General features: G+C 46.2%; 1 protein-coding gene across 1 annotated transcript in view; it reads right to left on the reverse strand.

Annotated features, from left to right (window-relative positions):
- The window catches only part of LOC142767211 (uncharacterized), a 37352-nt gene that overhangs the window by 5172 nt on the left and 15609 nt on the right, over positions 1-16571 (reverse strand). Inside the window, exons 9-11 of the mRNA XM_075868468.1 lie at positions 14688-14972; positions 11419-11610; positions 10370-11101 (exon numbers count right to left, since the gene is read on the reverse strand). Of these exons, the coding sequence (XP_075724583.1) occupies positions 10370-11101; positions 11419-11610; positions 14688-14972 (1209 nt within the window). The remainder of the gene's footprint in view (positions 1-10369; positions 11102-11418; positions 11611-14687; positions 14973-16571) is intronic.

The raw sequence follows: 16571 nt of genomic DNA on the forward strand, positions 1-16571 counted from the left end.
GTCGACCAGGACCTCCTCGCAGGGTCTTCTCGCACTTGACTATTGTAGGACTATGGTTGGCTGATATACTGGGATTTTGACACTCGCAGACCATATGAAATTGAATGTCCATCGTGGGATAAAATTTACATTGCGGATTGTGATCCGAAGGATCAATCTTGGATTAAATTTGGAAAAGACAATGACATAAAGGACAATTACATAAAGATTTGGAAAGGACATTGATAGTAATCGTCGCAAATCGACGATCTAATTTGGAATTAGGTGGGGCTAGAGTACATCTACTCGGCCTATATGTGTTGCAAGATATCAGTATAGAAAATGATGGGGTTGACGTCGTCCTGGTCAGCAAGAAGTCGCACTGTGGATAAAGCAGCAGAGGCCCTGTGTAGGAGATCGCGGGCGGAGGCGTGAGTGAGCTAAATGCCTCGGACTCCTGTGTGCCCTGGAATCCATAGCATCTGCACCCATCCCTCTTGACAAGGGGTCACAGCCTGTCGCAGAATTGAATGCGCTAAGCGGCCGACTTTACCTTTGGAAACATTTCGATACGCCGCCTGGGAATTTGTGAAGACACAATGTGGCTTTCACATTTACAATCATCATCAGTCTAACTATATACGCCCACTGCCGGCCAAAGGCCTTTCCCATGATCCGCCAATCAACCCGGTCTTGTGCTTTCTGCTGCCACGCTATATACCTGCGAACTTTTTAATCTCATCTGCCCACCTAACTTTCTGCCTCTCCCTAAGCCGCTTGCCTTCTCTAGGAATCCAGTTGGTTACCCTTAATGACCAGTGGTTGTCCTGCCTACGTGCTACATGCCCGGCCCATGTACATTTCCTCCTCTTGATTTCAACTATGATATCCTTAACCCCCGTTTGTTCCCTAATCCACTCTGCTCTTTTCTTGTCTTTTAAGGTTACACCTGCCATTTTTCTTTCCATTGCTCGCTGCGTCGTCCTCAATTTAAGCTGAACCCTCCTTGTAAGTCTCCAGGTTTCTGCTCCGTAGCTAAGTACCGGCAAGATACAGCTGTTATATACCTTCCTCTTGAGGGATAGTGGATATCTACCTGTCATAATTTGAGAGTGCTTGCCAAATGTGCTCCACCCCATTCTTATACTCCTAGTTACTTCAATCTCGTGGTTCGGCTTCATGGTTATTACCTGCCCTAAGTAGACATAGTATTTTACAACTTGAAGGGCACTATTACCTATCTCGAAGCGCTGCTCTTTTCTGAGGTTATTATACATTTCTTTCGTTTTCTGCAGATTCCCACATGCATACGTCAATTTAGTTGAGATACATGTTTATAAACGGCAGTCAGCAGCGAGCTCCGTCAGGCTGCTTCCCTTTTCAAATGTGTAGCGGTGGGAAGAAGAATCTAACGCTTGGCGAGGCAGTGGAAAGAGAGAGAGAGAGAGATGTAAACATTTATTGAGGGAAAAAAAGAGTTTGAGGACTAAAGCATGACCGCAGTACATGGTCAGCAACCTAGTTAGGGACAACGCATGACGAAGCCCTGACTCACGACTGTCTCACCAGAGACGCTCCAGTGAGGAGCAGTTGAGAAAGGCAGTCTCCCTTGCCTCTAGGGTAGAAGAAGGGGGTGTTTGAAGATGTCACAGGTCTTCTCACAGTGTGGGCATCGCCCATCCATGTTTGGATCGAAGTGTTTGATGAATTAAGCACCTGTCTGCAGGCACCATTAAGTTCGCTCATCCCCGTTGCGCAGGAGGCAAGAGAAGGGTGTTGCGGTATTAAGAAATAATCCTTGTTTGAACCTAAGCAGCGGTGTATTGGCCTTCAAGCCGTAAGAGCACGCGCGTGCAGCCCAGTAGGTAAGCGCTCAGATGGCCGCGTCAGCACCCTATTACCTCGTAAAGCCTGATGGCCAGGCGCCCAATTTGTACAATTCAGGGTTGCATCAGCGGCAGCCCGTCTTAGATTACGGCCAGACAAGGGGGATATTTCCCATTCTGGGTAATGGGCACACGCATATCCCCAAAGCATATTCAGCAATTCTGGACATACTAGTGATTATTTCTTAGTTATTTGTTGCAATTATATTATTATTATTAGCTTCCTTGAGATCAGTTTTGAGCCTTGCTCGTCTTGTTTTATGCTTGAATTAGTCAAATAATTGTGTGCATGACCGTGAGATTCAAGTGTACAAATGACAGCTATAGGTACCACCTCTACTATCCTATCCATATTGGTTATGACATCGCCTTCAATCAAATTTCAGGATCGAGATGTGCCCTTCATTCGATGGCTCGGTGTGCGTCCTCTTGGCCGAATGTGAATCGCGTCCATCACGTGAAAGTTATTTCATTTCAATGGCAAACAGCGTACGAGAGCTTAATAGTAATCGTAGGGAAGCTGCGACATCGACACTAGTGCTACATGTTCGGTGTGATACATTCCACGCATACCATCCCGAGTGACGATGCGCTAGTAGCGATGACGTGACGATCCGAGTGTTCTTATCTTGGCACCGACTGGCGGCGAAGCCTGGAAACGCACTCACTCGTCATGTCTGATCGCCGCACCGCTTTGAACGATTTCGCGAAATTACCGAGATGCAAACCACCCGTAAAAAATCGGCGAAATAAAAGAGCATGATTCAACGTGTGCTCGACAGTCATCATGTGGAGGAACCATTGCGAGTCGCAGTCGTCTGTCGAAGCGCGGAAAAAGCGCAATGGGGAGTCTTTTCATTACACGTATGTTACACGCCAACACGGTCACAATCTATCGAAGTGGAGTACCGTATAGAAAGATATCATCGCTAACAAGTAACGCGCAGGTATCGTTAATAATGAATTTTAGTTTGACCGTAGATTTCTTTGCGTCGGCGTAATACCAGGTGAGTCACTGCCGTCACCACTGTGAGAGGCCGGGTAGGTGGGGCCATCTAGAGGCGCAAAGAAGAACCTGGCAAGCAGGGAACGTATTTTTTTTTTCTCCGCAAGTGCGCATTTTCTCAACCGATATTACAGTTTTAGCTTAGAGCACGCAATGTGGTACGTGCTCAACGGCTAGCGAGCTACGTACGTTACCGCTGAGGCTGCTAGCGTACGCGACAACGGACACATGGACTGCGCCTAAATGTCAACACCTTCGTCTTTGAGTGCTACTTGGCGACACCTATTGACTAAGCCATAAACTACAATAGCCAACTCACGGCCGGACTCGACGCTCCTTCCGCACGCTCCTTACGGCCTTCTCAATACCGGCGCCACGCATATATTTTTTTCTGACGCGTAGAGGGCAGCACCACTTCACTGTAAGCTCCGCCGTCTCCCCGCGTCGCCGACTGCGACTTTTCTTGGCTGCGTTCGATGACCTCGGGTAAACAATGCATCAGACACGCTCAGGCATGCTAACTGCACTAGCGTAGCCATGGTTTATTGTTGCGTGCCACTGTGTAAGTCACAGCAAGGGAAGACGCCGGGTGTGTCGTACCACCAATTTCCTAGCGATGAGGAACTGCGTTCGAAGTGGAGGAAAAATGTTTCCCGTGAAAACCTCGTCATCAATGACAAGTCCGCATCGACTGTAGTGTGAAGCAAACACTTCACGGAAAATTACTATGTTCCCGGATATCGTATCCGGAAACTACGTCCAGGAGCCGTGCCCACGGTCTTCGATCAGTATCCTTCGTATATGGTCCCGGCTACGAAGAGGCCGCGTAAAGAACCTGCAGCGCGTGGCCCCTCGGCCACCTCGGCTCCTCGACAGCCGACGAAACGGAAAGCGGAGTCATCGCCGTCTACCTACGGGAAGTTCTAGTCCACCTTACGACAAAATAAATATTGCTTTTTCTCTCTGAATTTTGTGCGCTGTAATGGATTACTGTTGCTTGTGACAACACGCGTGGGCGAAAATCCGGGAAAGCTGCCAGAATGGTTGCGACTGGGTAAGCGGTGCTCTCAGAGGTCGACTATACCATTTTAACCTCATCACATGCAACGACCGAGCTGTATTGTGTGGATAAAACGTTCATCTTCAAAAATTCAGGCACCGCAGTTGGTTCTGTTCCTCGTACTCAGCGCTGTTATGATGGCCATAGCACTGTGGCGCGCACATTGCGCCCGTGAACGCGCTTGGAGGCGGCGGAGCAACAGTGGTCTAGCAGCGCCACCCCGAACTTGCGGCGGCAGGCAGCAAAACGCCCCAATGCGAAGGCCGTAAGGGGAGCGCCGGAAAAGGAGTCGAGTCCGGCCGTGGCCAACTATAGTTCACACGAGTCAAGACATGAGTCAACCCTACATTTCACAAGTAGCTCCGTCCAACTGCGGACATTCCGGGCGTTGAAAGGCATCCCCGTCAGCTCCTGTATTTTCACAGCGATAGCTGTCCATTGCACGGAGTCCGCGAACAGATTCAAGCTCCTCACGTAAGCAAGGTGCTCCACATCGAGGGCAATCGTAAAATGCACGCGGGATTTACTCACAGCCATGACCGCATGCTGCTTGTGCTGCTGTTGGTCGCGGCCATCTTGATTTTCATGCTCTCACCAGGGGGGCATGATGGCGACGGCGACGGCAAAAAACCAGCCCAGGAAGTGCATATAATTGCCGTCGCCATAACTCAAGCAAAATGTCAATAAGAAAACAATTATGGCAAAATCTAATGCGATGACAAGCAAGAAACTAACCTAAATACAGGGTTGTCAAAAATCGCTGAGAAAGCACATAAACGTAGCGATATAGGCAAACAACGGAGGTCATAGAAGAATAATGATACAAGGATTCGGGTAAATAAAAATAGAGACAAAAAGCAACGAAAAGTAAAACAACTAGACCAGTCGAGGACCGGTGTTGAAACATTTGAGGGAACCTTAACCATCACCTCTAGTGGAACACGGCAGTGATATTCTGCCTCTAGAGGGCATTTCAACCACGCAATTCATACCTTTGTAAAGGAAAACTACCGATCGTCGAAGAAACCAGACCGAACGCCGTTTCTCGTTTTCAACTTCTTTTTCTTTCTTGCAGTACTAGCCTGCACACGTTTATTCCTTTTCTTTTCCAACACCTTTATTTTATGATGTTGCTTGAGGAGTTGTGGATTACTACAATTACTACCTCAAAAAAAAAAACAACAACTTATGTACACATTACCTGTAAGAAAAATGTTCCCAAATTTTAATACAGCATCGGGAGCAACACCCTCTGTGAATGACATATTTTAAATACTTAGGGGTGACAATTACAAACAACTTAACCTGGCATTGTTATATTGAATCAGTTTGTTCTGAGTCATTTAAAAAACTTTGTTATCATCGAGCAAAGTTGCATACAACACCGAAACACGTTAGGCTGCTTGCATACCAAACATATATTAGACCTAGACTGGAGTACGCCTCCGTGGTTTGGAGCCCTCACCAAAAACACTTAGTTACCAAGTTAGAACATATTCAGAGGCGTGCTGTACGGTTTGTGTGCTCTAGATATAGAAGGCGGGATTCAGTAACTGACATGCTCAATTAATTGAATTCAGAACCACTGGAAATTCGAAGACAAAAACAAAAACTTAAAACGTTATATCGTATCATGCAATGAATATTAAAAATACCTAAAGGCGAGTACATACGCCTCCCCGGAAAACGTAGCGCTAGATTGAATCATGATGCCCCCATTAAACCTTTCAACGCTCGCACTGACATCTTTCGGTGGTCATTTTTTCGAATGATATAGTACAATGGAATCGTTTTGCCCCATCATGTTGTTAATAGTACCGATGTTCAATCTTTTGACAGAGAAATTGATGCTTATTTTGGCCATGGTTGAATTGAACTACTGCCAATTTTGGTTTCCTGTGTGCATTGCTATTTGAGTGCCAGTTGTTTTGGGTTTATGTTTGTACTTACTATTGTACTCCCTCCCTGTTATGACCCTCAAGCGAGGGTTGACAGTATTATGAAATAAATAAAATAAATAAATCATCGATAGTGTTTAAAGTGGCTTGTGTTAGTGAAGCTTTCACTGAATTCTGTGTAACAAGTAGCATGCTTTAAAGCACGAACAATGCTCACGAAATGTTTTCTAACTTCCTATGCACCCACTACGTAATCTTAAGAAAATACGTGCAATAATGTGTGTGCCCTTTGTAATGATTTAAACGAGGACATTATGTTAATCGCATGTTCTGACGCCTAATGGCACTGTATGTTTGTACCACGCAGTGTCACTGCGATATTATATGTTGTGTTGTAAAGCCTGTATACAGGACGCGTGTTTGTAAAGCAAGAGTTATTTCACTTTGTTGAGGTTATCTTCACTGCATTTCCAAGCAGACACACGGTTGGGTGGTAGAACACCTGCACAGCACTCGAACCAACTTTTCATTGTTTTATTTGCATAATAGTTCAGCGAACTGGGAGAGCGGGGGCAAACACAGACACAAATAAAAGAAGAGGCACACAGCACGAGCACTCAACTAACAACTCTGTTAGTTAACAACTCTGTTAGTTAACTCAGTTAACAACTCTGAGTTGTTAGTTGAGCGCTCGTGCTGTGTGCCTCTTCTTTGCTTTGTGTCCGTGTTTGCCCCCGCGCTCCCAGTTCACTGAACCATCATGAATTACCGACTAGCCCACCTTTCCATCCTATTGCAATTATTTGCATACTTTGAGATATTTAGGAATTTATTTTGTTCACAACCAACGACACCCACACCAATGCCAACGCGGAAATATCTTCAAAACGAGCTTGTCGTAGTTGTTGCGGACGATGGGTAAGATGAAATAATTGATGCTATCCAATCTAGTACTATTAGTATTAACCTGGGATGTCGTTCGTATTACGGATACATGACGTTATTCTGCGTGCTCTATAAAAAATGCCGATATTATGTTTATTGAGATAAGACGCATTTAAAATATTATGAAAATGCAATAATGAAGCGGTATTAACACAATGTGTTGAAGACATGATTAGACGAAAGGCTCAGTTTCGAATGGCTTGCGGTGACGTCAAGCAACTATTGTTCGTATTTCCTCACCATTCAATTCTGTAGTTAGAATTTAAATAAGTGATACGAGATTAGAGAGAGATAAGTGCAGTCCAGCTTTGACGAGAACGCGCACATCAAAGCCACTTTCGGACTCTTATTTTTTTCATTAGACAACGAAAACGAAAGTTAAAGTGGCTATCGAGATGCACTTTAAAAAATGCACAATGATCAGCTGGAAAGATAGCATGACTGCCGACAGCAATGGTTTGAATGAGGTCGAACAAACGCTTATGCAAAAAAAGATGACGTAGTTAGCCTTATTATTGTTTTATGGTTAATTTCCAGCTTATTTTCACACCACGTGCAGGTTTTCGAAATATTTTCATTTAGCTTGCTTGTCAGCGTAGAGATGCAGCGATTAGAAATAAACATATTCGTTCCATCAGCATAGAAATACACTTTAATACGGACAGGATAGTCGGTAAGTCATTCATATAAATTGACAGCAGCGGACCTCATATTGCCACCTGCACGTAAAAGGTCGAGGGCAAGAGTGCGAGACAACTCGTCTTGTGCGAGTAAACCATCAATACTTTTGGCTGATAAGCAGCATGCGTTTCTGGACAGTGGCAGATGCTGTAGACGTCAAGAAATATACACAAAGTGGGATTTGATAAGCTGGGGTTGATATATACTTTTTGCAGGTGTAATGTTCGGTCTGTGGTGTGCTTTCATCCTTTGTGCTTACGAAACCTGTCAGTGTGTCTTTGTCACAGCTTTCCGATTAAACTTTCACTTGGTAGTAAGAGCTTGTCCGTGTCTTAGCTGTGTTTGTTTACGCTGCACGCTCGTTATTTTAAGAAATGGGCTTTCAGGCAGAGAAACAGATTGGTTTGGCTATATTGTTATGAGACAGTGTATCATCGCCAAGTTTCCTATACTCCGGGCTATATTGTGCTATTGTGGACTCCGACTAGGCGCATTGGACTTTCTGAAAAACTGCTTTCCCACTACTCGGGACACTACCGCTTATTGCGCCAGGTGACAGATGTGACCTACGAGATAGCCCCGCTTGAGGCTTCCTCCTCCTCCCCTTCACTATCTACAGACCTTGTTCATGTATCTCGCCTTAAGCTTTACCACTCGGCAACATCATAGAAAGCACCGATACAGTGCTTCAGCACCCGGGAGTTATGTTATGAGACAGTGTCCCACTAGAGCGGTTAGTTATGCGCCGAGGAAGACGACGTGATTTTGGTGTAGGACACGGCTCTTGTTCTCCATCTTGGTTTGCGCGTTGGCGCTGTGCAAATATATCTTCAGACGCCTAGTTCCCCATGTGCCTTCACGTAACAATGTGTACAAAATCGACTAGATACACTCATTATAGTGTTAATATACCGAACTGTGCAAAACAAAATCGACAAAATAGTGGGAATCGATACCATGCTAAGCAGTCAGCAAGTAGCTGTTGCAAGCCACAGATTTTTTTTTTTTTGCTTTAAGCCACGTCCTACGAGACGTATCTGTCTGCGTAAGCAGAGATGTGTATTCATTTTAAAAGACAGGGCGCGTTCTACTTAACGATCATGTACTATAATCCATCATCTTGCCTCTTAAGATGGTATAATTAATAACATTCGAAAAGCACATCACGATTTCTACAGAAAGCCAAGTATCCCTAACTACAGTGAGTCACTACTACCTCTTAAAGCGGTTCTTTCGCTCTCCTTCATTCGAACCACGTGAAAAGACCGCGGCATCATGACTCGGCGAAGACAGAAACAATGTGGTCGCCTGTTAACCAGCCGCCTTCTTATGTTGTCTCTTGCGGCTTTTCTTATGCGACTTTCGCTTGTCTTCTTTTTGCCGTTTATCATCCGGATTCAAGGTAGCGACATTTGCTTGAGACCCTTCTTTCCTTGACGGAACTTGCCGAGCGGGTTCTAACACATCACCTTGCAGTTCCGCTTCCACGACCACTGGTTCCGAAAAGTCTCTTCCGGCCGTCGCTGCGTCCTTCTTCGCCCCGTGGTTCCGCTCCTGTGGACTTGTCAATGTCCCAGGTATACCACGAGGTCGCTTCACGGCGGCCGACTCTTCAGGTAACCTCACGTTGAAGGCCGGCAGGGAGGTCTTCTTTCCAGAACCTTTTGTCCTGTATGCTTTGCCCTCCACTTTATAGACGCATGGTGCCGCGTGTTGAGCCACTTTCATGACCGACTCCGCAGACTTGGGTGAATTTCCCGAGGAAAAAGCGTCCGCCTGACTGACGTTATTTCTCATAGGTTCCTGGAGTTTAGGAATCTCCTCTTGGGCGTCGCCTTGCTTGCCTTGTTTGACAGCGGCACCACTTGCCTTTGGCACCCGCATATATTCCGAGTCGCTCTCAACGGAGAGCAGCCCCATAGAGGACTTGTAGGGCACTAACGCCGCTAGCTTTCGCTGTTTCCCAGCTTGCTGTAAAATTGGTTGAACAAAAACGGTGATTTGTCACTTCATTACTCATTATTTAGTTATCGCGATGAGCAATGTGCATACAACTGGGTTCCTGTTTACTGTGAAAGCAGCACAGCAATACCGCAACACAAGGCACATACAGGACTAGAGCACGCAGAACAGCCTCTGTCAGTCCAGATGTGGCCTGTTCTGCGTACTGTGCTGCCTTGTCAGTTCATGACGTTAGCTCCACGCCTCTCTTTCGCGCTTCTCTGCATCATGTTGCCATCTCCGCTTCATTGCTTTTGCCATGAAACAAGTCACTGCTGCAATATACGTTAACAAAGTGGCTGAATGGGCTTGTTCGTTGTGCATATTTAAAGTTAACGGCACGAAAATAACACACGGCGGTCAGGAAATAGGCGAAACAGGCGCTGTACCACCTATTTTTTATCCGCCGTGTGTTAGTTTTGCTCTGTTAACCGTATGCAATCTGCGGCAACTTCATTTCCAGCCGGAATCAATGCATAACACATTTTGCGTCTGGTTACTGCTGACAAGGATTCCTGATAGGTTCACCCTGCTTTGAGCAAATTAACTATTCTGCTTCTTGGCGATAGCACCTTAAAAGTACCAGTTGAAAACTAATGTATAGCCTAAACTCGAAAACTGCGAAAGAAAATGTTTTGCTGCTAGCGTCTCACCCCATGCCTTAGCTGTTGCAGCGTCGTAAGGCTTACAAAAATATGTTCCTTTTTTTAAAAAAATACGTTATATATAGAAATAAGGACCTCGTACAATATGCAGCGATTGTGAACACAGTTTGGTCAGAATCGGCGTTTTTGTACGCGTCTGTTTACACCGCTTACCCTTCAGCGTATGTGGGCTAACAAAAATGTGCTAACACAAGAAAATTTATGCGCTAATACTTCAGTACATGCCAGTCACTGTAGCGTTTGCTTACCTTCTTCGCTAGAAGCTTCAATCTGCGTCGCTCAGCCTTGCTGCGTTTTGAAGATCCACCCTTCACATTCTTTCCTGGTCCGACTTCCGCACTTCGTTCCGGACCACCTACGGCACCCGTCTCTCCACGCAATGGCTGCTGCTTGACTTGCGGCTGCTGTTCTTCCGGTTCCGGTTGTGCCTGTTGTCCTTTCGATAGTTCTTTCACGAAAGCTCCTTCCGCCATCTGTTGTGCTGCGACAGGCTGTGCCTCAATGGCCACCACGACGTTAACGTCACTCTGCAGCACTCCCTGCTCCGAATCGGAAGGCAGCTGCTTATTGAGAAACAGCATTTGATCCACGCTCATTCGAGACTTATTGGAGGCGATGCTGGCACGCGGCTGTTTAAGAGTGCTCATGCTTGGCTTCATCTCACTATCTGCCACTTGTGGCACAGTAGCCCCGGCAGGCTTATCACTGCCTCGAGTGCTGGATTTACCGGACTGAAGCTTTTCCAAGCTGCTTCTCAACTTTTGCTGTCCACTGAGATCCGAGCAAGGTACACTCTTGTTGAATTTATCTGCATCACCCTTCGTTGATTTCACCGAAGACGGCTTGTAAGTTAACTTTTGTGGAACAGTCGCTGAGGAAGCACTGCCTTTGACCCCGAGTTTGGTCAAGTCGCCTTGAAGAGTTGCATGTGAATGTCCCTTGAGTGTGTTCACACGGACTGCGGATGCTGCTGGGAAAACCTGCGCTTTGTCAAAGAATAGTTGAGAATTAATTTAATTGGCTTAACTTGATTCTGTACAAAGTATATCCCGGGTCTCATGAAGTAAACGTTTCGTCTGCCAGGTCATAGCATTCTAAAACTAATATGTACACGTGCTTTTGCTGGGTAATCATGCATTGTGAGGCTGAATTCCTTTGTTAGCAATTCGTTGACTTCGTATACGTCACAAGTGCCCGCTACAACGTTTGCATGCAAAGCTGCGATTCATTTCAGGCAATAATGGCGGTGTCCTTCAAAGCATCAATTTCTGCGAATTTAAGGGTAATGCAAACACACCTCGTTCGTTATGTTGCTGGCTTCGGGGCCGATCTTATCCGGCAACTCGGCTGCCGGGGCAGCAACAACTGCAGTCTTCTGTGAAGGTTCCTTGAAGGAGGGGCCGGTGCCCGAGATCGGCTGGGTCACGGAGACCACGCAGACACCTCGGTTCTCGTCAACCTCGGCTTCTGAAACTAGAGCCATTGCTACCTGCAAGGCGTAGATTAGGTAATTGTAAATTTACTTACCCGGCTGGAAGAAACTACCCGATGTAAACTATGATTATATAAACTGAAGCGACGTAACTGAGCAGGCTCCCGTATACGTTAATATGAAAACCCAGTGCAATGAAAAGCCGATAAAGAACGGTATGCGCTCTGTAATGTGTTGTACGTCTGAAGGTTGTTCTGCAGTAATTTATTTCGGTAGAAACAATGTCTCCACAAACAAGCAAATTGTAAAGTTTCTCGCCATGAAAGCCGCCAAGAGTGCTTGTCTTATGGCTGTGAACGATGCGTCGTCAGCGCGGTGAAATTGAAGGCGCGAGACATCGCAGCCACGCAACAATATAGCTTTTACATCGTGCGTACGTGCGCTCGCGCGCGTTTGTGAGTGTGTGTGTGTGTGTTTATGTGAGTGTGTGTGCGTGTAAGAGTGAGTGAGTGAGTGAGTGAGTGAGTGAGTGAGTGAGTGAGTGATCGCGCGCGCACGTTGGGACGATGACGTTGGGGCGTCGCTGCCGAGCCGTGAACTCTGGTATGCACACTCTTTGATTCTGTAAGTCCCAGTTCAACTCAAAACTGTCCTAGTAATGCAGGTGTGTCTGTCAAGCGGTTCACGCAGTGGATTTAGCTAAGCAGCAGCTTCTATGCAAACGGAATAATTTGATCAGCTTGCACGACCGGTGCAAGACTATCAGAGCAGCCCGTGATCATCTAACTTCCAGCTTTTTGCGTGGTTCGTCTACTGTCTGCTCGGTCAGCTCCGGAGGGAAGACCACGTCAACAAGGTGACAATTTGGAAGTTACTAGTTTACGAGAGCTCAACTAACGCGATATTGCTCAATATCGCTTTGATTGGTAAAGTTTCTATTAACACCTCAATAGTTACCTTAACCCGTAATTAACAAAATATTGAGCAGCATGGAACTAATTAACGTCGATATATTTAGAACTACCTTGCCAGCATGATCTTTATGAGTGCTAATTAGCATTGCTTTAATTGGCGTGTTTCTAGCTTGCGTCGCGTTAGTCACCATATACTTAATGAGCGTAGTATTATTTATTATGATACGGGTTAAATAGCTTAGTCATAACCTGACTTCGCTCGATTAGCTTCGTCCCGACTTGAGGTATACATACCCAGCCAATCAGCTCATCCGGGCGCGCGTGCTCGAGAAATTAGCAGACTATGCAAAAGACGAAGTGGGCGCGTGGCGGCCGAGCAACAATCTCGTCCATGATTATACGCGTGGCCTTAGCTTAGCGATTACCGACAGCCCTGATGTTTACTGTAAAGCGCTCGTGCAGAACTAGTCTCAGAGGCCACGATGCTTCTTATTCTAAAGAATACACAGTGCCGACAATAAGCCCTCGAAAATGAATTTGACCAGCGCGTGCCTCTAAATAACATCCTTAGTAAACGTTTTTTACACTTTGCTTGCATGGATGCACTGCCGCATTCAATGGGACCACAAACAAACGAAAGCATGTGTCCTTGATTTTGAGACACCACGCGACTTCGTTCACCGCCCTTGATGTGAAGGCGCGCGCCATCGTAAACAATAGAATACAGCGCGCGCTAAGGAATACATTTGACCTTTTCGTACAGTTAGCTCGTTCAAAATGGGGTACCGCCACAGCTTGGAAAGATTCCGAGGTTTGCCAAACTTGGGCAATCCTACATAGCACCCCGCCCCGCCGCGGTGGTCTAGTGGCTAAAGTACTCGACTGCTGGGCCGCAAGTCGCGGGATCAAATCCCGGCAGCAACGGCTGCATTTTCTATGGAGGCGAAAATGCTGTGGGCCCGTGTGCTCAGATTTGGGTGCACGTTAAAGAACCCATAGTGGTCGAAATCTCTGGAGCCCTCTACTACGGCGTTTCTCATAATCGTATGGTGGTTTTGGGCCGTTAGACTCCACATATCAGTAAATCAATCAGCATAGTGCCCCGAAGTGGGTTAGGGAACAAATGGGTGTTAAAGGGCGTCATAGTTGAAATCAAGAAGAAATAGACATGGACCGGGAACATAGCGCTGGTCATTAAGGGTAACTGACTGTATTCCATGCGACGGCAATGAAGCGCGGAAGGGGAAGAAAACGTTTGGTGGGCAGATGAGATTAAGACGTTTTCAGGTGTAACGGGGCTGCAGAAAGCACAGGACTGGACTGCATAGCCGAATATAAAAGAGGTCTTGGCCCAGCAATGGGTGCAGTTCGGCTGATGATAATGATGATGAATTTCCTGAAGGGTGCTTAAGGTGTTCGCTCAAATAATATGAACAGATGAATTTTCGAATATTTTTTATTTATTTATTTATTTATTTATTTATTTATTTATTTGTTTATTTATTGTATTTTCATTAAGGGCCCACGAAGCTAGGGGGCAAAATGAGAGAGTGTCTCCTGGCTTGGCCCACTCTGCGTGAGACACCTCGGGAAGGTACAGCAAAACAGTACATATAAATATCCATTTAATAACATACATACAAATAATAAATGAACGAAGAACGCTACAGTAATCGGGAAAATATCTGTTAAATATTCAAACAAAGCTGTTTCTTAGCAAGTACCAAATATCGTTTGTGCAATCTTCAAATGTCTAGATCTCTTACCGTACGGCAAGATTGAAGTTCCCATCTTCTGACAATTCGCCAAATAATCACCAGTCGACAACAAGGTGATTATTACAAACATCAACATTCCGTACAGCCACGATCTATAGCAGTAAAGTCGTTCAGACATCCCCATGCAAAGCTTGCGGGGCGGCTCGCGCCAAACTTGAACCCATCATCTGGGCATGTCCCGCAGCGACACACAGCATCAAACACAGCGCTAATCCTACATTTAGGTTGACTCCACCAGAGCAGTTGGAGGCTGTGCTGCTCAGCGCGTGCCCGGATGACCAACTCTGGGCCATCCGGCTGGCCGAGGACGCCACCAAAACCCAAGCACTGGCCGTCGTCTGGAGGCTACCGTAGGTCTGAACGGTTGATCTCCCGGCACTAACTTCTCTTGACCATAGCAAGGAGAAAAATAAAGTCAAGTTTAGTCTCTCTCTTTTCTCACCTGCGACACCTTATCTTCCGCTTGCAATTCAAGCCGTTGTGCGGACCGCCGGATCGAGCTCAGATTCCGAGACACGTGCACCGTTCCGGACAGGGAGGCCACGCCACTGGACCCCGGTGGACCGGACTTGGCCTGCCGCTCCTTCATCGGGGTGTTGGTTCCGGGCAAGGCGAAGACGCCGTCGCTGGCCATCACGAAATCAGACCCTAGGAGCTCCGTCGAAGACTTGGAGCTCCCGCATCTGCTGTGCTTCCCGGCGCGCCTGGATTGCTGTCGACCACGTGCCTGGGGAAACAAACACCCATTATGCATTGCGATGAGTGCGCGTGCTCTCCCAGTTTTCGCGACACTACCTTGGTATGTAGGAATCGAAGTAAGACTTCTAGTGAGATAATGGAGGCTTATCTTACAGACAAGCAGAAAGACAAGTGTGTTAGCCACCCTTCGGTAGCCTTACTAGAGAAAGAAATTTCACTCATGTCTGTTAATTAATGAACTTGTTATCGTTATGTATGATATGTGCGCAGTGCTGTTTTTTTTTTTTTGTGACCAGACAGCACAGATCCGAGGGGTATAAAGTGAATGTTTTTCGAAAAACGATCAATAAGATTTGTGCTTGCCGGAGAGAGAGGTTAGCCTCCCGTCACGTGGGCCCGGCTCAGCGCCTTTAGCGAGGGGGGAGGGGGCGCAAAGATGATAGGAAGAAGAGAGGAGAGAAATAAAAATTGAAAAGCAATGACAGGAGAGAGTCTAGTCCGTGCAGTCAGTAGCACGAAGCGAAAGCGTTCCTCTATAAGGCGGCAAGGTCCACAGACGTAAAGAACTCGAAGAAGGCTTGGAGGGCTTGCGTCTACAAGCGCACGGGAAAAGGGATGTCTTCCACCGTTGACGCAGGCTGACCGAGCAGGCGATAACGGCTCACCAGCACGCAACGCTTTGTGGCCAGGTCAGGGCAGGAGCGTTCCGTCATCGCCTTCGGTGCCGGAGCTCGCTGGTTCACTTATTGAGAAGAGTTGCAGCCAACTACTTAGACGAGGACAGATAACACTGGCGGGGAAGGGGGTGAAAGTCAAATGCTTACGCATCTGAACACACACACAAACTATTGTGTATATCGAATGAGATGTATTTTCAATATGTAAAATATTTTTTAAAATATTGAATTACCTCTATATTGAAATGTTTTGTGATTCCCCTCCGATTCTTCATATGGGGGTAGGTGGTATTCATCCGGCTATACACTGTGGTAGCATTTAGCGGATAATGTGTCGCGCTCTTAAGCTTTACTCTGTGCATTCCATTCATCGCCAATGCACGCGGAGACTACAGTTCGATGTGGTCAAAATGCAATAGCGTTGTGCCCTTCCCGCCGTATACGTTTTCCTTTCGTCGTCGTCCTTTCACGAACAGCGTCCATCGCGCGCTTCGATTTGTTAAAAAACACAACGAATGCAAGACGTGAGGAATTCGGAGGAATTGTTTTTATCATTATTTTTTGCTTAACACAACGTTAAAGAAATCCAGCTGATAATGAACCCAAGGAAGGTATATGGGATGGCAAGTATACTGTTTTAAGTGTATTACATTAATTGTGATTTAGATGTGAAAAAAGTAAATTGGACAAAAAGACAACATACCACTGGCAGTGACCGAGTCTGTGACCTTCGGCTTACACGCCCGACGCTGTTACCAATTCAGCAAGCCCCATTCTCCCGCATAGAAATAAGACCATGTCTTTTTTTATAATTGTGCCTCGTTGTACAGCTCACTTTACCGTAAATTCCTTGTTTTATAGGGTCAGACACATCCAGGGATCATGATACATTAGTATTCGAACCAGTAAAGCAAGAACATTTATTCCACTGCCCGAATAGAACGTCCGTT

This window comes from Rhipicephalus microplus, chromosome 7 (assembly GCF_043290135.1).
Source record: "Rhipicephalus microplus isolate Deutch F79 chromosome 7, USDA_Rmic, whole genome shotgun sequence".
In the NCBI taxonomy this organism is placed as follows: domain Eukaryota; kingdom Metazoa; phylum Arthropoda; class Arachnida; order Ixodida; family Ixodidae; genus Rhipicephalus; species Rhipicephalus microplus.